The following is a 23207-nucleotide window of genomic DNA, read 5'->3' as shown; positions in this document are numbered from 1 at the left end:
GTTGAATTGAACTTTTTCTTAATACAGAATGTACTTTGTCTCTTGTAACATTTTTATTTAAAGTCTGTTTGCTCTGAAATTAGTAGAGACACCTTGCTCTCTTTTGGTTACTTTTTGAATGGAGTATCTTTTTCCATCCTTTTGCTTCCAATCTATTTTCAATGTATTTCAATGTGTTTGTGAATTCAGATGATTTCAATCCATTCTACCTATTTCATTTTCAATCTGATTTTAGATCCAATCTCTTTGGGTCTAAAATGAGTCTCTTGTAAACAACATATGTTTTTGTCCCTCCTGCCAGTCTCTGTCTTTTCTTTGGAGAGTTTCATTCATTCCCATTTATAGTAATTATTGATAAGGTGGGAATTAACTTCTGCCACCTTCTTATTTAATTTCCATATGTTTTACAGCTTTTTAGTCCCTCATATGCTACATTGCTAACTTCTTTGATGTTTAGTTAACTTTTTTATAATCAAGTATTTGAATTTCTTTCTCGGGGCGCCTGGGTGGTTCAGTGGGTTAAAGCCTCTGCCTTCGGCTCAGGTCATGGTCTCAGGGTCCTGGGATCCACATCGGGCTGTCTGCTCAGTGGGGAGCCTGCTTCCCCCTCTCTCTCTACCTGCCTCTTGCCTACTTGTGATCTCTCTCTCTGTGTCAAATAAATAAATAAAATCTTAAAAAAAAAGAATGAATTTCTTTCTCATTTCCTTTGTGCATTCTATAGCTATTTGCTTTGTAGTTACAATGGGGATTATATTTAACATCCTAAAGTTGTAACATTCTGATTTGAATTTAGACTAGCTTAATTTTAATAACGTACAAAAACTCTTCCTTTACAGCTCTGTTCCCACCCTTTGGGTTGTTGATGTCACAGAATTACATCTTTAAACATTCTGTGTCCCAAAACATAAATTAAGAATTTTTTTGAGGGGCGCCTGAGTGGCTCAGTGGGTTAAGCCTCTGCCTTCCACTCAGGTCATGATCTCAGGGTCCTGGGATCAAGTTCCATATCAGGCTCTCTGCTCGGCAGGGAGCCCGCTTCCCTTCCTCTTTCTCTGCCTGCCTCTCTGCTTACTTGTGATCTCTGCCTGTCAAATAAATAAATAAAATCTTTAAACAAACAAACAAAAGAAACCAACGTCATAATAATACTAGCCTTTTGACTAATAATTTTTTAAAATGTCTCTCAGATAATAGAGCAAACAAAAAGTGTATTTATAAATGATTATTAAAATAATATTAGCTTCTTAATGGCCCATGTATGATATTGTGATTTATAATACAAAATACACGTGTGGTCTCCATTCTCCATTCCTGACACAGAGCTTCTCAAACCCTCAGACAGAGAGATAAAGATATCTTTTGTTATGTTAATGAGGCGATCCTTGGACCATCCCTAAGGAAGAGATATGATTGTCCATGGACAATCATATGACTAGAGATTTGGAAGTTTGCATCTTATAACCCTACCTCCTGGGAAGGGAAGGGCCTGGAGGCTGAGTTGAATTGCCACTGGTCAGTCTTGTCCATGTAATGAAGACTCCATAAAAACCCAAAAAGGTGGGCTTCCTAGAGCTTCCGGGTGGGTGAAGACATGGCTATCTGGGGAGAGAGCACAGAAGCTCCACGCCACCCCCACCCCGCCCAACATCTTGCTGTCTGCCTCCCTTATATCTGGCTGTTCCTGAGTTACCTTCCTTTTATAACCAGTAATAAACCAGCATTCTGGTAAGTGCAATGTTTCCCTGAGTTCTGTGAGCCACTTTAGCTCACTCATTGAACCCAAGGAGGAGGTCGTGGGAACCTCTGATTTATAGTTAGTCATTCAGCAGCACGGAAGACAGCCAGGACCTCCCTCTGGCTTCTGAAGGGGATCCAGGCTTATAGGACAGAGCCCTTAACCCGTGGAATCTGATGCTATCTCAGAGTAGGTAGTGTCAAAATTGTGAAATTGGAGGACATCCAGCTGCTATTGGAGAATTGTTTGGCCTGGGGGGTGGGGGAAGGCATTACGTGTCAGAATTCGGTAGAATCTCACCACATTTTAATTTTATTTAGATCTTCATTTCCTTAGGTGTTTTCCAAGTGTTGTCAAGCAGCTTTTCACATCACCCCACAAGACCACCCTAAGCATTTCTTGGGGGTGGAACAAGTGTCCTCCGCTTCCTTTTTAAACTGATAAGAACAGATACTACACTTGATCTTAGCCAAAAGGCCGAGAAGCGATCCGCTTCCTTTTTAAATATGAGATTTTGGGATGCCTGGGTGGCTCAGTGAGTTAAGCCTCTGCCTTCAGCTCAGGTCATGATCGCAGCGTCCTGGGATCGAGCCCCACATTGGGCTCCCTGCTCATTAGAGAACCTGCTTCTCCCTCTCCCTCTGCCTACCTCTCTGCCTACTTGTGCTCTCTCTCTCTATCTCTCTGTCAAATAAATACTTTTATTTGACAGTATTTATAAATACTAAATAAATATAAATAAAATCTTTTTTTTAAAAAATGAGCACTGGGTATTACAGGCAACTGATGAACCACTAAATTCTACCTCTGAAGCTAGAAAAAAAAAAGGAAAAAAAAGAAAATGCAGCAGCAGTCAGTGATCAGACAACTGATCCTCTATATTTGGAGGACAAGGTGCTTTTTGGCCGTTTGGGTCCTACAGGGGGTAATGCAAGCTGCTGGAGGAACATGTGCACAGGCACCTGCCGTGGGGCTGGGGCGGAGGGCTGGGAAGCTGCTACTCTGCTAAGAACTGAAATTGAAGGAAATTACCACAGTGCACCATCCAAGCCTTCCTCTGGAAGTTTTCAGGCTTCAGTTGTCTCCATAGTTCCGAAATGAGTCTACAGTGCAATTGCCGTACAGGTGGGGAGACAGCTTCTTTGCGCCTCCCGCTCTGCCATCTTTCCAGAATCCTCCAGAGGTTCTTTGTCAGGTGATGACAATGTTCTAATATGGGTTGTAGTGAAGGTCGTGCATATCTGTGAATAGACTAAAAACTATTAGCTGGTACACTTTAAAGACGTGGATTGTATGGTATGTGCATTATATTACAAGAAAGCGGTTATTTAAAAGAAAGAAAGAAAAAGTGCTGCTCTTCCCATGAGGGAAGCCGTTCGGTGTAATCAGCCTGCCATCACCAAGCTGACCGATCCGCTTGGGGGACTGCTGCTGGATCAGGGGATTTAGTGCTGGTCTTTTCTACTGGCAGACTGAGCACTTACCAGTGGCAGTAGCCAGATCAGCCTTTCCGGGCGGAAGTTCTTTTTTTTTTTTTTTTTAAGATTTTATTTATTTATTTGACAGAGTCAGATCACAAGCAGGCAGAGAGGCAGGCAGAGAGAGAGAGAGAGGAGGAAGCAGGCTCCCTGCTGAGCAGAGAGCCCGATGCGGGACTCGATCCCAGGACCCTGAGATCATGACCTGAGCCGAAGGCAGCGGCTTAACCCACTGAGCCACCCAGGCGCCCCCAGGCAGAAGTTCTGATTGCAGATCCCACGCGCAGCTCCCCTGGCCGCCCCCCACCCTCCATGGTTAATGAACTGGGTTGTTGATGATGGCAGTGGCTGGTCAAAGTGACTGACTGGTGTCCACAAGATGGCTTATCCTATCTTCCTAAAAATCTTATTTTCTGAGTTCACTCTGGCAAGCCCCTGTGTAGGACACAATTCTCTTCTTCCTCCTCTGGAGAGTCCTACCTACTTATCTCTTCCCCAGACCTCTTTGTAGCAGTCTCTGACCATCCAGCCAAACCATTAGTCGCAACTGATGAATTGATATAGATGTGTATTTCTGGGCATCTCTTTCTGTGGTCAAAATGGGCAACTGGGTGCTCTGCTCAAATTTCTGCCTATGGGCAGTTTCCCTTGACCCGCATCCTTCAGGGGTGTCCCAGGATGGCACTATCATGATACAGCTGCCCACTTTTGGGTGGTGCCTCTATGTCCTTCGGAATTATATATAAACCCGAGTTTCCTATCACTAGAGTTTTACTATCTGCAAAATCTGATTTTTTTCCTTCTCGGTCAACTAGTCATAGAGAACTCCCCACAGGCCATAGGTGAGGTCTGAGAGCAAGAAGGCATTAAAGCAGGAATCAGGGACCTGGACATCAGGGTAACTTCCTCAGGCAAAGTACTCATGCCTTCACCACCTGCTAGAACCATCTTGTCTAAACCACTTCCACAGATAGCTGCTGTGCATGCCTAACTTTGTGATTTCTTGGGTCGTGCAACAGGTGATGAAATGTCGCTCCATTGGCATAGTATCTTAGTGGCCTGGGGTCAGATATTTGGCCTCTACTAAAGCCCAGGAGAAAGCCAAGAACTTTTTTTTCAAAGATAGAATAATTATTTTCAGAGAATGACCTGACTTTGCTCCAAAATCCTAGAGGTCTACACCGTGATTCACCAATGAGAGAGTCCCCAAAGAGCACCCTGTCTACCAAGACGCTTCAAGTACCATTGTCTCAGCCTGGATCTGTCACTGGGCTCTCCCTCATTCTGGATCCTACTTATAACTCACAGCTGTCCAGATTACTCAGTAAATGAGTGACAGCAATATTTCTAAGTGAGGTATATGCAGATTCCAAGGTCTGAAGAAGTTCCCCCAGCATTGGGTCTCTCTTTCAGGGTCAGGAGGGCCATGAGCAGCAACTTCGCCTGCACCCAGAAAGGAATATCTCTACATCCCTCCAATCCCTGGACCCCAAGAATGCTCACTAAAGTGATAGACTGAAAATTTTTTTGTGGGTAGGATTTATTTCCCAATCTCTGGCATGCAGTTGTCCTTCCAATGTGTATAAAGTGGTGGCTATTTCTTGCTCATCAGATCCCATCATCATAATATACTCCATGTAATGGGCCAGCGTGATGTCCAGGGAATAAGGCAGGTGCCTAAGCTCGGTCCAGACCATCTTATGACATAGGGCTGGAGCGCTGGTATACCTCTTGGCTGGGACAGTAGAGACGTTTCTGGCTTTGCCAGCTGAAAACAAACTTCTGATGGTCTTTACTATCAGGTATAGAAAAAAATTTTAAAAAAATTTTAAAAAGCACGTTTTTCAGATCAGTAACTGTATAACAGGTCCCAGAAAATCTGCTGATTCCTCCAACAATGAAACCCCATTTGGAACAATAGCAGCCATTGGAGCCACCTCCCCTGCTTACCTCTACAATGATCCACTGTCCTCCTCCCAGTTCCCTCTGTCTTCTGCACAGTCCAGAGAGGCAAGTTGATGGGGTTGTGGTGGGACTCACCCCTCTGGCATCTTTCAAGCCTTGTTGGTGGCACCAATCTCCACAATCCCTCCAGGAATGTGGTATTGCTTTTGATTTGCTATTTGCATAGGCAGAGAGAGTTCTAGTGACTTCCACCTAGCTCTTCCTACCGTGATAGCCATCAACTCCGTGGTTCAGGGAACCAATGTTGCAATTTTTATAATTGCTCAATGTATCTATTCCCATTATGCATTTAAGCATTGAGCAAATATCCACAGGATGGATTCAGTGACCAGTTAGGCTTTCTGTGGGCAGAACTTCCCAGAAACTCTGTTGATCACCTGACCCCCATAGCCCCACTCTGACTAACAAACCACTAGCTCCCGGGGTTCCAGGAACTTGAGTCAGTCCCCCCCACCCAGTGTCCAATCATGCTTGGAAAATCAGATTATCTCCTTTCCCCCCGGTATACAGCTGCCTGGTAAATGACCACAGGTCTCCTCAGAGATGTCTAGGAGAAAGACGACCAGCATGCATTTGGGCAGCATAACAGGGTCCTACCTCCAAGGATCCCAGCCCCTCCTTTCATCGAAGGCTCAAGTGTAGGACATGATCGAGGTGCAATGACTATGTTGGTCATCTAGCTTTGAACTCATTCACTAGTCCCAGAGCTCATCCACTAATTCAGATCAAGCAAGACTTTAGTAGGCTGCCCGCCTATTTCATTTCAAACTAGGAAATGCCAATGAGCTCTGCAAGTCAGCCTGTTCTCATTCCTGGTTGGGCTTCACTCTCCAGTGGAAACCATGTCATCTGATCTTTGGCGTGTCAGTGCCCGCAGGATCCCTGCCACCTCTGGTCTATCATGCCTATAGAATTTAGAATTCCTAGTTCAAGGGCAACTGTTTCCCCTAGGATTTCTGACCTTCAAAGAAGAGCCACCACGAAGCTCTTCAAGGACGCTAGGAGTCCTTCCTATGACTTTATTTCTGACAGCCACATGACAGCTGATGACAGTGACCTCACTGTGGCTCTTTAACACCGCCCACCCTGCCCCATGGTATAGCTAGTCTTAAATGACAAAGCCACTCAGTATTCCAATCTTTCTAAGCCTATGTGGGTTTCTTTCCAGCTTAACTGAGATATCATCAATAAATAAAAATTCTATATATTTACAGTATACAGTGTGTTGTTTTGGTATAAGTATATATCATGAAATGATTAACACAATCAAGCTAATTAACATTTTCAGTGTGTGTGTGTGTGTGTGTGTGTGTGTATGTGTTGAGAACTCTTGAGATCTACTCTCTTGGCCAGATTCAGGGTTACTATAATAAACGCAATATTATTAACTATGGTCACTATGCTGTATATTAGATCTCTGGAATTTGCTCATCTTGTATATAATTGGAACCTTGTGCCCTTTGACCAGCATCTCCCCATTCCTCCCATCCCCCAGCCTCTGGCAAGCACCACTCCACTCTCTGCTTTTATGAATTTGATTTTTATGGATTCCACTTACAAGTGATATCATGCAGTATTTATTTCTCTTGTGTCTGGCTTATTCTACTTAGCATTGTGTCCTCCGGGTCCCAAGACTTTTGGATACTTTCCTTCAGAACAGGACTCAGCAAACTACAGCCCAGGGACCAGATCTACTGGACAGGCTGTTTTGTATGGCCTGCAGGCTAAAAATGGCTCTCACATTTTTTAAAATTTATCTGAGAGAGAGAGAGAGAGTGAGTGCATGAAGTGGGGGAGGAACAGAGGGAGAGGGAAAGGGACAAGTGGACTCAGTGAGGAGCCTGACGAGCCAAAGGCAGATGCTTAACCCACCCAGGCATCCCAGTTTTCACATTTTTAATTCAAATAAAATCAAAAGAATAATAATATTGTGTGACACATGAAAATGATATGAAATCAACATTTCAGTGTCCATAAATAAACTTTTATGGGGACACAGTCAGGCTCATTCTTTTACCAATTGTCTTTGGCTGCTTTTCCACTCTAAAGCTGGAGCCACAGTCGGCACTGGCTTATAAACCCTAAAATATATCCTATCTGGCCTTTTACAGACAAGGCTTGCTGACTCGGGCTCTGCGGGTCCACCAAGGAACCTCTGACATTTTAACCTAGGACAGGCCACCTTTGGGTACACAGGTCTGTCAAACAACCAAGCAAACCATCAGAGGTATTCTTGGACCCTTATGTTGGAGCATCGAAGCTAGAATCTCTGCTTTCGTGAGCCAAATCAATACATTTGGCCTGATCCAATTTTATATTCTGCCCTACCTTGGTTCAGCACACCAAAGACCCATTTCTACGCACGTTCTGCAGTTTTCTGTGGATGGAAATTGGCAATTGTTCTGGGGATCTCCTCACAGGTCCTATTTTGCTTCTCGCCCTTTGGGTTCTGTTGAGACTTGAGTCTGGCTACAGGTCTGAGAGGCAAGAAAAGTTCTTAGGAGGATCACCAGCTCCTACGCTTGAGGAAAGGCCATTCCAGTTCCTTCAAGCAATAGGAGACCATCCTCCCCAGACAAGGGTGCAGGCTCACTCGATGGGCAAAGGAGACGTGATAGCCTTGTCAGAATCTGCCCATATAACCCAAACCCACTTTTTGGGCTCCTGTTTCTTCCCATTCAGTGCCCTAGCATTAACCAAAGGACCGTGTAAGGTTGGAAGTTGGATGGGAATTGTAAATTTGGTTGCTCACAGGATTTCACTTTGAGCGTGTTTTCAGAACTCTGGGCCCTTTCTCTGCAGGAAATAAGTTTCTCTCTCCACAGCCACAGAAACGTTCGAGTCCCTCGGACAGCTCTTAGGCTGGGGATAGAAAGCCCTGAGCTCCCCATTTTCTTTCCTCACGTTTTCTAGCATTCTTAGAGGCAACCAGCCACTCATTAACCGCCTTATTTTTACTAAAACGTCCTATGGAAGCAGATACTTGGTCCACCCCGGAGCCTCGCTACTGATACAGGCAGTTATCTGTACTGATCTGAGTAACTGCTTTGCCACTTTGTGCCATGGGCTATCAGTGTCTCCTTTGCCACAGGAAACAGGGTCATTAATGTCTTAAAATCTGATTAGATCAGAGAACCAGTTGCCTGTGACCTTGGTATGTGTCCCACAGAAGCCAGGGCCCCCTCATCACAGGGCTAGGCATGCAGCTGGTGCAGGGGTTGGAGGAGCTGAAAGAGGGGGGAGGTGGGAACAGAGGCAGGCCCGGTTCTTGCTTTCTACCAACGAGGTGAGTCGTCACAGATAAACAGCGACTAGTGGAAGACACAAGATGGCCACGGCTCCAACCTTGACCCCGCCATCCCCCATGAGAACATCTCTTGCATCCCACCTTAACCAGAAGCGTACAGAGAGGGGATTTCTGGGAAATGTCATTTCACCTAGCCAAGTGGACACATCCCAGAGCCACCTGACGGGGTGTTTCCAAGGCTGTTTAATCTCCCCACAGGCAGGAGCTCGGCCTTTTGGCTAAGATCAAGTGCAGACTCACCCACCTCCCTAAAAGCAACACCTCACTGAAGCAAGCCTTGAAAGTCCCTCCCAAAAGCCCCAAAAAGGCACGAGGTAGTTCCACGTGAAGAAAGCAGATTCCTTCCAGTGAGTGTGATGTGGCCTTAATTCTTCTAGAACAAAAATCTTGTCAGTATTGTACTTGGGAGTCTGGCTGCATTCCGAGAGCCATTCCATTAGGTCTTGGCAAGCCATCTCTCCCCTGATGTAAGAGCGGGGGAGGAGCTGCAGTTTAGACACCACAACAGAAAAAGGGGTCTTGTGCCAGAAGGGGTTGGGGCAGCAGATGGACAGCCTTTGAAGAGCAGTGGGGGCCTTGCTGGAGAGATTCCTGGATGTCTTTTCCGAATCTGAGCATCAGTATTCTGTCCCCTGGAGGTCTCCACAGACTCCAGTCTTAGGAATTACTTATTCCTTTCATATTTGATTAAAAATAGCATTAGTCCCCATCCTTAACTTGGGAGAAGCTCAGCATCCTCCCCACCATATCCACGCATTCCTTGAGGCTATTGTTTTCCATGATGGTAGCCAGAGTGTCATGGACTCAGCTAAAAGACTACATTTCCCAATTTCTTTTAGCAGATAGAAGTGGCCAATCGGAAGTAAGCAGAAGTCTTTGGGAGGGGATCCTGGGATCCCCTTTTAAAAGGACGAAGCTCACCTAGTGGTGCCTTCCCCTCCACTCCTTTTTCTTTTCTTCTTGTTTTTCCTCTGGAACATGACATGATGTTGAGGCTCCTGCAGCCATTATGTGATCATGAGGTTTAGAGCCACATGCTAAGGATGGCAGAGTGGTAGGTCAGTAGGAGCCTTGTCCCTTATGACACCAACGAACCCCTTCTCCAGTCTCGGACTACACACTTCATAGTTCTGTTATGTGAGGGAGAAATAAATCACCTTGTTGAAACCACTGTTGTTCCCTACTTATGGCTCTTGACATTGAATATGGTTTCTGCTTCCAGAATTCTTGGTGTGTGAGATAATAACTTTCCTTTGTGGCATTACCCAGTTCCCTCACTATAAGAAGATTGTAGTTTCCTACCTTCTTGAACGCAAACATGGCTGTGTGATTTGCTCTGGCCAATGAAATGTGAGCAGAAATGATGTGCATATCCCTTCTGGCAAAGGCTACAAGAGCCAGTGGTATCACCTTCTTCTTTCTTCTTTGTGTCACTGATACCGGAGATGTTTCCAATGGTGGCTTCTCCATCAGCTTAGGTCACATCATTGCTCCCAGGCAACCTATGATAAGCACGAGGTATGACTGCGAACACACCCTTACCGTTGTAAGCCACTGAGATTTTGAAATTATTCCTGTCACTTTTCGGCCTGATATAGGGAATGAGGAGCTGACAAGCTTTTTGGAAAGCCTGGTAGAGTGGGCTCTAGGCTAAGACTTTGCAGATGATTTCCAGAACTTGACTCTGGAGAAAAATTTGCCTCCACTCCTGTGTGCTGCTTGTTGACACTCACAAGATCACCACACCAAGCAATTCCCCATGACCCCAGCTGGTCGTCCTACAATTCAGTTCAATTCTCACATGCACCAGAGTGAACGTGGAGCCCAGAGGGGAATGGGTGGGTCCCATGAGACTGCCCCTCCCCCACTTCTGACACCCATGGATCGTAGGTCCCAGGTTACCGACAGCTTCTGTCAAACGTGACTACAAATTGGGGGTTTCCATGGTTCCCTCACCTTGGATTTGATTATTCGCTGGAACGGCTCATAGAACTCAGGCTAATGCTTCTGCGAGTCCTCCTTGTTTCGTTGTGAGCCGTATTCCTTCTCAGCATATGCCACAGTTTGTATCCACTCACGTGTGTGTGTGTGTGTGTGTGTGTGTGTAATATACACATGAATGACCTCCCCACCCATGGGTTAGGCCTCCAATTAGCAGCTGGTGGCTATCAATCAAAAATATTTTTAGAACCTCCATACGTATATATCATACTACATACATCACAAATATAATATACTTGTATCCCATGTAATATGTCTATACATATACATAGTATATATCACACATGTCCACATGATATATATCACATATAATACATGTTTGTTTTCAAGGGATTTATCCCATTTATTTTTTATTTGAGAGACAGAGACAGGAGAGTGAGCGCAAGCCAGGGGAGGACCAGAGGGAGAGGGAGAGGGAGGAGGAAAGAACCTCAAGCGGGCTCCATGCTGGGCACGGAGCCTGATGCAGGGCTTGATCCCAGGACCATGAGATCACGACCCAAGCCGAAACCAAGAGAAGAGTATATAAAGAGATTATTTGGAGTGTACTCTGATGTTTTTCTTTTCTATTTTATTACTTTTCTATTTTTTCTATTTTATCTATTTTTTCTACTTTAGTTTCTTTTTTTTCTGTTTTATTACTTTTTTATGCTACTCACAGCCCACGAAACTGGTTTCATAATCCATGAAGAGGCTGTGACCCAAGGTCTGTGAACTCTTGTTATGCAAGCCCCCGAGGACAGGACCTGGTCTCTGTACTTTGTCATGATAGCCTGTATACCGGGGGAGTGGCCTTTGCCCTGGGCCCCACGCTACAGAGGGCCTGCTCCAGCCTTATCCGGCGGAGCCCCTCTCCAGGGCCTTCAGGATGTGCCCACCAGAGCCTACGCCTTTCTTGACCCTGCTCAGGGTCCCCGGGACCCCGGAATTCCCTGCCCAAATGGCTTTGAGCCCTCCCCCTCCAGGGTCTGTGTGGCCTTCTTGATGGGCCTCCCCCTCCACCAAGAGGTGGCCCAAAGGCAGTCATTTGTAGTGGGGGTTGTGGATAGAGTTCGGATGGGCAGGCTGGGGAGCCCACACTCCTGTGTGAGGCCCTTCACAGTGACGAGAGATCTGCAGTGTAAAGAAAAGTAGGCCCCTGTGGGCCTGGGACCTCCATTTGCACTTGGCCAGTTTCCTACCAAGATGAGGGGTGAGCTCACATCCAGACACCAGGCTGGGGTCTTGAACTGCTGTGGGCCCAATCCAGTGCCGATGCTCCCACCAGCCAGAGTCCCCACGGCCTACCCTCCCATCCCTGCTGCCTCACACCAGCCAGGCTGTGTTCTCTGGGTTCTCTACCTTGGCTTTTAAGTCTGTGGCCCCCTTCCTTCACTCCTCGGGGGACCCATCCCCAGTCCCAGCTGCTTTTTTCCGCTCCCCAGTCACGAATGATCAGAGGCCATGGGCAAGGACCACAGTGCTTTACTTTTCATCTGAAAACAATGGGTAACTTGGGGAGCAGTGCCCAGGGAGCTGGGCAGTCCTCTGGGTGGGCAGGGTGGGGAGGGGAGGGGCCTTGGGCCATCAGCCCCAGCTCTGTCTCCATGCGGGTCTTCCCTCTCAGGCTGGGCTTTATTGACTATTCTGCAGGCTTCGCGAGGGGAGGGAGGTGGCTGGGCACGGTGAGCCGGTGGGGACTCAGTCTTGGGGTGCCCATCAATTCAGTTGCCGGCCCTTACTTCCAATGGTCTCACCTGTTACGATTCCGGCATAATTGGGGTAACCGCCTACACTTGCCACCTGTGGGTGAAGAAAAGGGTTCAGTCATGAGTTGGAACAACAGTGATTATTGCGTGTGCTCTGGGTGCTAGGGGTCAAGGCCTGCTGACCCTGTCCCTCAGGAAGCTCCAGGGCAACCCTGAGCCAGAGATGAGGGGCACACAAGAAAAGAGCGAGTGCGAGGGCCCCAAGCAAGCAGCCTCCCACACACACAGAGGAGCTTGAAAACCCCTCTGAGCTTGTGTGTGATTCGTTCATTCAGCAAATATTTACTGCACACCTACTATGTGCCAGGCTCTGATCTTGGCACCAGGAGCACAGCTGGGGACAGGAATGAATAAAATCCCTGCCCTGCGAGAGCTAACTTTCTAGTAGTTGGGGAGACCAACAATGAGCAAAATGACTAAGTCAAGTGTACGGACAGTGATCAGATGGTGATGTGGGCTCAGAAGAAAACTAAAGCCGGGAGGGAGGCAGGGAGGCCCAGGGGCCGGGGCCATCCTCACGGCATTAACTAGAGAGGCCTCACTGAGCAGGTGACATTTGAGCACATCGAAAGAGGTAGGGGGGGAGCCACGTGGACATCTAGAGGAAGGGTGTTCCAGGCAGAGGGAATAGCCAGTGCAAAGGCCCTGAGGTAGAAGGAGACAGGTGGGCTTAATGGACAACAGTGGAGGTTGGGGGGGCCAGACCAAAGTGAATGAGGGGGCGGATTCCAGAAGACAAGTCACGAGCTGCCACCTTTGCCTCCTCACCTCTTTCTACTCCCCGCCAGGCTCACACAGTCCCAGCCACCCCGGCCTCTTCCTGTGGTTACTGCAACATGCTCAGCTAATTCCTGCTTTGAACTTGCTGCTCCCTTTACCTGCTTTTCAAATCGTCTTTCTCATCATCAAGAATCTGTTCTGACTTTATCTCTTTAAAGGGAGTGTCTCTTCCCATCCCTCCTGGCTTGTTATTCTGCTTTTTTTTTCCTTCTGGCAATGTCCACTCTGCTCACTAATGCACTCGCCTTTTTACTATCATCCCCCCACTGGATGTGAGCTCCCCAAGGGTGGGGACCGGGCACAGCATAGGCACAGAGTAGGTACCCACAGATGACTGTCCCCGGAACCACTGCCGGCCCCAGAGCTAACTTTCAGGCTCTGCCCTCACACAGACCTGGGTCCAGTCCTTCCCTGATTTTCAGGTGCTGCATGACCTTGGGCACACCCCTAGTTCTCTGAGCTTCACTCTTCCCACAGCAGTCTGGGTGGGGGATGGCGGAAGGAGGGGGTGAGGACAGGCTCCAGCACAAGGTCAGGATCAACAAAGGCAGAGACAGTGTTTCTCGAGTCCTGGACTCGGTGGGGGGCAGGAGGCACCCGCCATCTGGGGGATGGCGGAAGGAGGGGGTGAGGACAGGCTCCAGCACAAGGTCAGGATCAACAAGGCAGAGACAGTGTTTCTCGAGTCCTGGACTCGGTGGGGGGCAGGAGGCACCCACCATCTCTTCTCACCACTGCTAGTGTTCTGCCTCCCACCTCAGACAGAAAAGGATGTGGCTGTGTGTGTTTTCCTGATGGGGAAGTTGGGCAAGAGAGGCAAGAACACTTGATGTAAGCTATATGGCTTCACGCAGAGCTTGTGAATGGGCGGCCTGTGTGTTTTAGTTCATCTACAGCATTTTAAAAATTCATTTTTCTGCTCATTGTTCTCTCTCTGCCCCCATCCCCTATACAATGCTGGGCTCCATGCAACGCTGTCCCCAACCCCCAAGAGAGGGCAACCCCTTGGCCCCTCGTCACCTAGCTGAGCCCTGGCTGGGAGGCCGTGGCCAGAGAGAGAGGTTTGGGTTTCAGATCCCTTCCCCCTCTGCTCCCTCCTGGTGGGATGGAGGGCAGGGGCATGCAGAGGCTGGAAACCTCTCCCTGGAGCCACAGAGCCATGACCCAAGCCAGTGGCCCCATCTGCAGTTCTGTCTCCCACTAGTCCCTGGCGCCACCACTCCCTCCTGTCACCTCTCCAGGCTGTGGGGACACGGCTGCCCCTCCCCATTGCTGTGCCATCCTGCTGCCACCAGAAGAACCACCCAGCTGAGCTCAGCCTACATCTCCAAAGGGCATGTTTGGGCTAAGTCAATGGTGATCATTTTAAGCCATTGACTTCTTCCAGTGTGGTTTCTCCAGACATGTAGCTAGACATGTAGAGGCTGGGGCCTCCCCCAGCTCTGAGTCTTACTCGTGAGGATGACAATGCCAGTGATGAACAGCACAGCTGCGACCAGCAGCCCCCGCTTCCGGAGAGTGTATTCATCTGCAGAGAGAAAAGTGGAGTAGAACAAAAGGGGCCTCCCTCTCTGCCTCTTCCCACTCCTCCCATGGGTAACTTACCATAGGAGAAGGGGTTGTCCTCACTGGAACCTGGGGGGACAGACAGGGAGCAAGTCAGTGTTCCTCAAAAATTGTGGAGTGAAGCAGTGAATGACGGAGACAGTAGGGAGGGAGGGAGGAGGACCTGGGTCTCAGCCTTGGGATACTTAGAACCAAAGCCTCATACAATGCACCACATAGCTCCCACCCCCTCTCTACCTCAGCTCCTCACTCCAGCGCTCACCTCTATGGCCACCCCACTAGCGGCTGGACAAGGCCCCTCTCACCTCAGGGCCTTTGCACTGGCTGCTGCCTCTACCTGCAACACCCCTGCCCAGACATCCACATGACTCCCCCTCAGCTCCTTCTCAGGGAGGTCTTCCCGGCCCTCCAGTCACCTCTGCCCATAATGCTACTTTATTTCTCTTGATAGCAGCTTTAAACTACCTGATAGATAATTCTTATAACTCTTATTATTATCTCTATCCTCAAAAAAAATGGGGAAGAGATTTCCCAAGAGAAGAGATTTTTGTTGGCTTTGTTCACTGCTCTCTCTCATACCTAGAACACAGCAGGTGCTCGTCAATGTGTTTTGAATGAATGAATGAACTCTCTATGTGACCAATCATTTCTACCCCTTCAGTGGGGCTGGCTGGGCAGGAAGTGGAAGATAAGACCACAAAGGGACAGATCAAGGTATCCCTGAAACAGAGCTCCCTTCCTGACCCCTAAACTGATCTCAGAAGCATGAGTAAGTCCAGCTGAGACCAGAAGAGCCCCTCAACTGAGCCCAGATGAAATTTCCAAACTGCAACCTTGGGAGCTACATAAATGGTTGTTATTTTAAGCCACTGAGCGTCACGGTGGTTTGCACTGGGCAATCATTCATGGATTCGTTTGTCTATCCAGACATTTATTGGACGCCTACCTTATAACCCCCTCCTTCCAGCCTTGAACTCATGTATCCACCCAACACATGTTTACAGAGGACTATTTCGTGCTGGGCATGGTTCCAGGTGCTAGAAATACACAGGGTATAGGAAATTTCCTGTTTCCAGTCTGGGAAGGGAGTTACTGACCAGTCGTCCCGAGGGTAGGGTCTGGCCTGCCGCCTTTGCCTGGAGACTGCCTTTTGGAGAGCGTTGTGCTTTTACTGGGTTCAGCCGAGGGTGTGGCTAGAAGGTGGCAGAGGGCAGAAATGAGTTGTGGAGGAGACAAGGCACAATGACTTCCCTTCCTGGGATCATGACCTGAGCCCAAGGCAGTCGCTTAGCAGACTGAGCCCGCCAGGTGCCCCACCACCTCACTTCTTAAGTATGAACCGACAGGCAAGGATCATGAGATGTTCGGGAAAGCCTTGGCCAAGGGAAGGCTCAAGCCAGACTGGCAGCAAGGAGAGACACATGGAAACCACAGAGAACGTAAAGGACTGTGTGCTGTGCGGGGCTCAGGCACACTGGTCCTAGAGAGCCTGGGCTCACATTCTGGTTCTGCAGCTTTGGGCTGTGTGGCACAGGGCTAGCAGAGTAACCTCTCTAAGCCCCAGTTGCCCTCCTGTAAAATGAGGTTTTGACAGTTCCTACCACGCAGGGGGCCATGAGCACTGAATGAGTTAACATGGGAAAGCTTAGCACAGTGCCTGCCACAGAGCAAACTCCACTGCTGCTGTCACCCTAGAGCTGGCTCTCCTCCTAGGAGCAGCTTCCCCTTTCTTTGGGGTGGGAGGGCCTGCTCCCGCTTTACCCAGTCCATCTGGTTCTATTGTAACACAGGCCACAAGGGGGAGCATGTGACCCAAGCTCCTTCTTCCCTGGGAGGAGGGCTCTGGTGAGCCAAGGCTCTAAGGTGCCTTTTACCACTTGATTTCATGACCCCCTCAGCCCATCTGAATTTCTCTCACGCATATTCAGGAATATGATATCATAACACAGAGTAACTCGGGTCAACACGGACTCACAGCAAATGAATCTAGAGATGTGAGAATGCTTTCTCCATTGGGAAGAGTGGACACAGTCACTACAAATCCCCGCACCTCCATTTTGGTGGAAAATAGAATAGTTCTCTTCTCTAAGACATTTTATTTCCATCTGTGGTAAAATTGCTCTAATAGATAGGCTCTGTCAGAATCAGATGCTTCACTGCCATCCCTGGAAAACTACAATGATTATAAAAATCCACAAGGTTAGTGACATGGCCTTGGAGGTGATGCTCTTGTGCAGTGCCCAGTCTGCACAACTGTGCATGTATGTCAGCCTGGGAATGGTCCAAGCTACAGTACCTTCCAGATGGGGCTGCTCTTCAAATATGGGTCACACAGGAATGGGAGACCACCTGCTGGCTTCCCCTCAGCTCAGCATCCTTTCCCATGCCTGTTAACAGACTCACTGTTCCTGAGGGGAACTACTTCTTCCCTGACTCTGGTCTATGCAGTGCAGACAGGGGTGACCCTGCTCTCCAGCCCCAGAGTGGGCACAAGACTCGGGCCTAACCAGTCAGAGCAATCCGTTTCCCTGGCTCCCTTGGCCATACGTGGGCGTGTGACCCCAGCTGGCCAGTAAGTGTCAATTCTATGCCTTGGGCTACAGATGAGAAAGAGATGTGCTCTATCTGCTGGGTTTATGACTTAAATAGAACTATAGGACTATATTTGCCACCAAGAGGGGAAAAGAAACTTGAGAACTTAAGAACATAGACAACAGAGCTGAGAAAGAGAGAGCAAGTCAGTTATGATGGCAGTCCTTGAGGACTTGGATCCAGCTGTTCCTGAAATCCTATATTGGGACTTTACAGAACACATATAGCCAATAAATCTATTTTACTTTTAGTTGTGTTTGCAGTATTTTGCAAGTGAAAAGCTCCTGCTCTAACATGAAGAGGTACACAAAGGAAACATCTACATCCACGTTTCCAGGTGCCAGCACTATAAAGGAACCTGAAAAAAAAAAAGTCCATCAGGTTTGGAAAACACTGTATACAACAAGCTCCTGTAGGGGATGCTTGCTGCAAATACGTGTTAGTAGGACTCCAAGAAGTCCCGCCAAAAAGAAATGTGGTTAACTCAAAGTTTCCCAAATACCTTTGACCGCAAATCAAAACAGAGTTTTTTGAAAATGTATGAACAATTCCCCAAACAGGTGCTCTGAGAAATGTACTTGGGGAACTGTTGACCCAGATAGAGAATTAAACAAAATTTGTATGTTGCCTTTCTAGTCCCAGGCCGTACCTTCTGGGCCGGTCTTGCCTGTCCTCGGATCTGTGGCTAGGGGCGGGTGCACTCCCGTCGGTTGCTGGGACTCCATTTTCGGGGTCTGGATCTTCTCCTCCTGCTCTGGTGTTGTTCCTACTCAGGTCAGATGAGTGAGGGAAGGGTGAGCAATGAGTGAAACAAGGGCTTGCAGATCCATAAAACATCAGAGGGCCCTCTCCCCCTCCTCTGGTTCGCAAAAATCAGGGACGGTCATGTTGCAGCTGTCACAGTGCGGGCGGGAAAGGGGGACACTGGCCTGTGGCTGGCGGTAGGGTGAATCTGCACAGCCACTTCCCAAGAGGCTTTGAAAACACACGTCGGTGTTCGTGTTCTTTGTCCCATAGCGTTGTGGGTAAACTCCGAGATCCGGGACCCCCAGTCCCACCTCAGTCCCTGACTTGTTGTGACACCTTGAGTGAGCTATTCTGAGCCTCTGTTTCCTTGTCAGTAAAGGAAGGCTGTTCTATCTCAGAAGGTTTGGGTGAGGATTGAGTGAGTGAACGCAGGTCAGATAGAACCATGACCAATATATCATAAGCGTTGACGGGGTTTGCTTAAGGAGGAGGGAATGAGGTTGCCTATTGCATTGCTGGGTGTAGGAGAGAAGACTAGTATGTTCACAAGACGTGCAAGTTTTCCTTAACCGCGTGCAGACATCCAAGCAGAGTACCAGACAGCAGTGCAAAAGAAAAAGACCAGTGGTTTATACAGGAATGTGGGGAGAGCCTCCAAACATACCGTTGCATGGGGGGGGAATAGCAAGTTGCAGAACAACAATCATTTTGCAAACGACCAGCTCACAGGAACACACTCCCCAGTCAGGATATTTTCTGCAGGCAATCCCCCTGTGGTCCAACATCTCTGGGGGGCTACTCCCCAACCAGCGCCAGCAGTGGGGGCCTCTTGGAGATGGCGGGGAGAGAACAGAATGGGGGATGAACCATAGGATTTCATCCCGCCTATAATATCTGTGTCACTTCCAAGCAGAATGTGTGCACGTACTATGGGATCATTAAATATTCATGGAGAAAATCGGGGAGAACTTTTTGAATGATACTCCCAGAAACAATTCAAAACTCGCTTGAAAACTCAAAAAAGGCAAAAGATACAGAGATTAAAGGAAGGAAGGAATGGCTTTGGCCCCTGGGGAGTTGCCGGGGTGTTTGCAAAGCTCTGATCCTTGAGCTGGGTGCCGGTTATGCAGGGGATCGATTTAGAGTAATCTGCTTTAGTTCTATGTTTATGGGTTTTGTATTTTTCAGTCTGCATATTCTTTTTCACGATTTCAAAGGATTTGTTTCTAAAGAAGCGGAGGTGGGTGGCTGGTTGTCCCACCACAAAGTAAGACAGAGGGTTCAGAGCTGGGGGACCAAAATGAGTAACCAAGGACCGGGAGGGTCATGTGGGAGAGAAAGAAGGAGAGGGGTCCCTCCCAGGCCCACGGTCCCGCCCCCTCCTCCACTCACCACCAATCTGCGGGCTTATCTGAGGGGTGGGCTTGGGTTCTAGGTCTGCATCTGGAGTCCAGAAACAGGGAAAGAAGAGAGAGAAGATGTGGAGAAGGTCTATGGGTAGAGGAACTGGGGGATTTCTGTAGCCGCTCAATTTTTATAAAATTGAGATGATTTAATTAACCGAACCACTTGCTAACGCCCCAACGGCCTCGCCCACACCTGCCCTGCTTCAGCCTTCTCCTCCCACAGATGCATATGCCCCTACTCAGAACTCATCCACCTCTGGAAAGAGCCCCTGGAACTTTCCTTATGAACCACCATTCCCTGAGTCTGGGTCTGCTTCATTCAGTGAGGCTGGCACCAGTCTTATTGGGGTTGGAACATGAGACTGGGGTATGGTCAATCAGCTTTGGCCTGTGGCCACAATGATCAGCTCATGGCTGGACTTGCCACCTGAGCCCAGTCAGGGATGCTCAGTTGTGGGAATTTTGCTGGATTGGGGAAGGGGAAACCCGTTTTCCTCCGACTTCCTAACAGGACGCACGGAAGCCTCAGGTCTCTAGGGGCCGTCTTGATCCCATAAAAGGATCGTCCAGCCAAATCAGAAAAGATAGAACCAAGAGACTGAGACAGGTTCCTGATAGCATCATTTGAGCACCTAGACCCAACCATGCCTGAAGGCCCATCACCAGACTTTCCGATTGCACAAATCCAAAATTCCTAAGCGGTCAGAGCTTGAGATTTTTGTGGCTGTTGTTATTTGCAGTGACAGGATCTTGACAGATCTATCTCTCTTTCCTCACCTGGGGCTGGTGTCAGAGCACGAACGTTTGATCGGTTTGGGTCTGCTGGAGAAAAAACTGTGGCCTCCTTCGGTATCTGTCCTGAGAAACCAAGGGCAAGGAGTCAGAGAGGAGCCTCTTGCCCCGCTTCTCTCATCAAAATTCCACCTTGCCCTCCCCTCTGAAGCTGTGGGCAGTAGCTCAGGACATACTGGTGGAGCAGCAGACAGACAGACAGACATTTGAATAGTGGTATCCATCCATGGTCCTGGAAGTGTTTTAAGAAACGCTGATGCCCAGCACTCCTTCTCCAGCTCCTCTCCCTTGCCCAAACTTGTGGGAAAGGAAAGGTGATTTAGCCTCGTGGGCCCAGGTCCTAAAGTTAGCCAGGGCTATGGTCTCAAATTCTGTTTCCAGCGACTTCCTTCCTATGTGACCTGGAGCAGGTGAAGTCCTCTCTCTGAACCTCAGCTATCTCATCTGCAAAGACGGCGTACTACCTATATCTGCTTCTCAGGGCTACAGACAGGGTGAAAGGACACAGCAGAGGAAAGGGTCTCCCCTACTCCCTGATATGCAGCCAGAGCTGGATATAGCCACTGCTCCCACCCTGGCCCAGCCTCACCCTCTCTGGCCTGGATACCCCCCCCCTCGGGGCTCCCTGCCTTCATCCCTGCCCCCTGCAGTCTGCTCCCACTGGCAACCAGAGGGGCCCGTCAACCCCTGGGTCAGGTCAAGGTCTTGCTTGTGCAGAGCCCTCTCCTTGCTCCTAATACAAGCCAAAGGACTTGTGGGGCCTGGGCTGTCCCCCTCTCCCCTCCATCTGGTCCCCTGTCACCCCTCTCACCTCTCCTCTTCCCACCCTGCCCTTGCTCACCCCAGCCCAGCCACTTGGCCTGCGCGCTGTTCCTTGCACTCACTGGACAACACTCATCCCCCAGATGCCTGCTTGGCTCATTCCCTCATGTCCTTTGAGTGTCTGCCCAAATATCACCTTCTAGCGAGGTCTTCTGGGGCCACCCCGTCGAAACAGTCCTCATTACTCTGCTCTGTTTTTCTCCATAGCATTTACCACCTTCTAGCATGCCATCAGTTTGCTGATGGATTGTTTATTGCCTGTCTTTCCCAGCTAGAATGTGAGCTCCTGTTTTATGTGATGCTGCTTCCCCCATGCATAGAATAAAGCCTGGCGCGCAGTAGCTGCTCAGTGAACACTGACGAATGACTGAAAGAATACATGACCCAAATTCTGGGGGCAAGAAAGATGGTTGTATGCCAGCCTCACTGGTCTCTAGCCTCTAGCACACGACACTTCCCTTTGCAGAGCCTCGGTCTCCTCATCCATAAAATGGGCTTGACCGTATGCATAACAGGGTAAGGCTTAAGTTGAAATGAGTTCTCCTAGGCACCACAAGCCATGTAGAAAGCACCTGCAAATGCCCACCATGAGTACTGTCTTCTAGAAACCCTCCCCAGGGAGGACTGAGACAGTTCTTACTCTTAGACTGGCCCCAGCTCACCCCCTTTGCCTAATCGTGTATTACCCGGATTACCAGGCTGTCCAAGGAGCGGCTTTGCTGAGAGCCTAGGGTTCCTGGCTGCTCGGTAGAAAACTGACACCAGTCTCCCAGCCAAACCAAACTCAGTGAGTTCTTCTTGGAGGTGAAATGAAGATGCTCAGCAGGACAGGCTCTGGCCAGACTCATTGGAAGCGGCCACCCAGGTGCGAGGTGTGCAAAGAGGGTGTAACCCCGGTCCCCTCCACCAAGCCCCCACTTCCTGGTGCTGCCTCGGTAGGAGGGTGGAGACACAGGGCAGGCCATCGAAATCCACTGGGCGCCCGCCCACCCCCCACCAGTGTACTCAAGGTGGGGCACTCTGGGACAGAGTGGGGACAAGGGCTCAGCCTTACCTCTGGTGGGGAGAATCAGGCCAACGATGGTGAGGAGACACAGGCAACCAGAGGGCGACATCTATGGGGTGAACAGGAGCTGGAGTCAGCCATGATGTCACTAGGCAGGACCTCCCCCCGACATACACACACACACACACATACACACGCCGGTCCCGTGGGGATCCTGCAGCCCCTTCTTTACCCAGAGGAAGCACCTCTGACTTCAAGGACACCCACCCCCAGCCCCGCCAGGGCTTCAAGGAGAAGGAGGGCTCTAGAAGTGGAGGGAGGCCCCCAGCAACCACCCCCTTCTTCCATCTGCAGGCCCCCAAAGAAAACAAGAAGCATCAGACCGAAAGGGGCTTCCAGTAGCAACCACAGCACAGGGGCACCCCTGGGGCAGAGAAGAACTTACCCCACCAAGGCTGAGCCTACAAGGCACAGGAGTAGATCAGGGGGCCCCTGTGCCTCCCTCCGTGGCTGTCCCCAGAGGCTAGGAGTCAGCAAGGAGGGGAAAGAGGAAGAATGAGTAATGTGCTCCGGATCTCAGAGGAAAAAGTGAGCTGGTGTTAGGGGCCTCACTGCCTCAGGGACAATAGAGCAGGATGCTGGGCACCTCTTGGAGACCCGGCTGGAGAGGAATGGCAGAGAGCTGGGGAGACTGAGGCCCACAGGGAGTCCGCAGCCCACCGTAGTGCCCCAAGAGCAGGCGAGGAGACTGGAGCATGAGTAAGGGGGCAGAGAGGCAGGAAAAGAGCAGTCCTCCAGGCACCTGAGCCCTGCCCCTGAGCAGAGGGGAGGCGGGCCCAGGCGGATCGGAGGAGAGACTTACGTCAGAGCCGGGGGTCCCAAGCCGGCAGCCTCGTGGACAGAGGGCAGCGGCGGTGGCTGCGTCCCGGCGGAGGGTGTGGCCAGGGGAGAGCTGGCGGGCGGGGACCGAGACGGGCTCAGTCATTTCCTCTCGGGTTTCCTGGCTTCAGAGCCCGCGGTGGGAGCAGGAAGGGGAGACGCTGAGGGCGATGGGGGGCAGGGGTGAGAGGCCGGTTAGTGGCCTCCACCCACCCGCTGTGGGGAGGAGGGCGGGAGAGCACCGGCAGGTCTTGGTGGGTGGGAAACCTTCGGGGAGGCAGGGGAGCGTGGGCGGGGTGTCTACTCTGGGGTGGCGGGGGCGGCGGGGAAGCGACGGGAGGCAACTGGGGAGGAGGCGCGGAGCACGGGAGGGGAAACTC

The 23207-nt window shown here is 49.7% G+C and overlaps 1 protein-coding gene and 1 pseudogene across 5 annotated transcripts; both read right to left on the bottom strand.

Annotated features, from left to right (window-relative positions):
- Nucleotides 1-2083: 2083 nt before the first annotated feature.
- Nucleotides 2084-2227, bottom strand: LOC122914665 (annotated as a pseudogene).
- A 9710-nt stretch (nucleotides 2228-11937) lies between these two features.
- FXYD5 (FXYD domain containing ion transport regulator 5) lies at nucleotides 11938-23081 on the bottom strand. Of its 5 annotated transcripts, XM_044256312.1 has the most exons (11): nucleotides 22811-22873; nucleotides 22394-22471; nucleotides 21997-22057; nucleotides 20106-20186; nucleotides 19315-19365; nucleotides 17825-17941; nucleotides 17421-17533; nucleotides 15681-15776; nucleotides 14623-14652; nucleotides 14471-14545; nucleotides 11938-12271 (listed from the first exon to the last, which is right to left on the bottom strand). In XM_044256312.1, exons 3-11 carry the CDS (start codon nucleotides 22055-22057, stop codon nucleotides 12188-12190), a joined length of 708 nt encoding a protein of 235 aa, XP_044112247.1. In that variant the 5' UTR covers nucleotides 22394-22471; nucleotides 22811-22873; the 3' UTR covers nucleotides 11938-12187. The 5 variants fall into 5 exon arrangements, with proteins under 5 accessions (XP_044112247.1, XP_044112245.1, XP_044112246.1 ...); XM_044256310.1 differs by lacking the exon at nucleotides 22394-22471 and having other exon boundaries at nucleotides 22811-23075; XM_044256311.1 differs by lacking the exons at nucleotides 19315-19365; nucleotides 22394-22471 and having other exon boundaries at nucleotides 22811-23079.
- Between the last annotated feature and the right edge of the window lie 126 nt (nucleotides 23082-23207).

This window comes from Neovison vison, chromosome 7, assembly GCF_020171115.1.
Source record: "Neovison vison isolate M4711 chromosome 7, ASM_NN_V1, whole genome shotgun sequence".
Lineage (NCBI taxonomy): Eukaryota > Metazoa > Chordata > Mammalia > Carnivora > Mustelidae > Neogale > Neogale vison.
The sequence above is the reverse complement of the archived record's forward strand: the minus strand, read 5'-3'. Positions and strand labels throughout refer to the sequence as shown.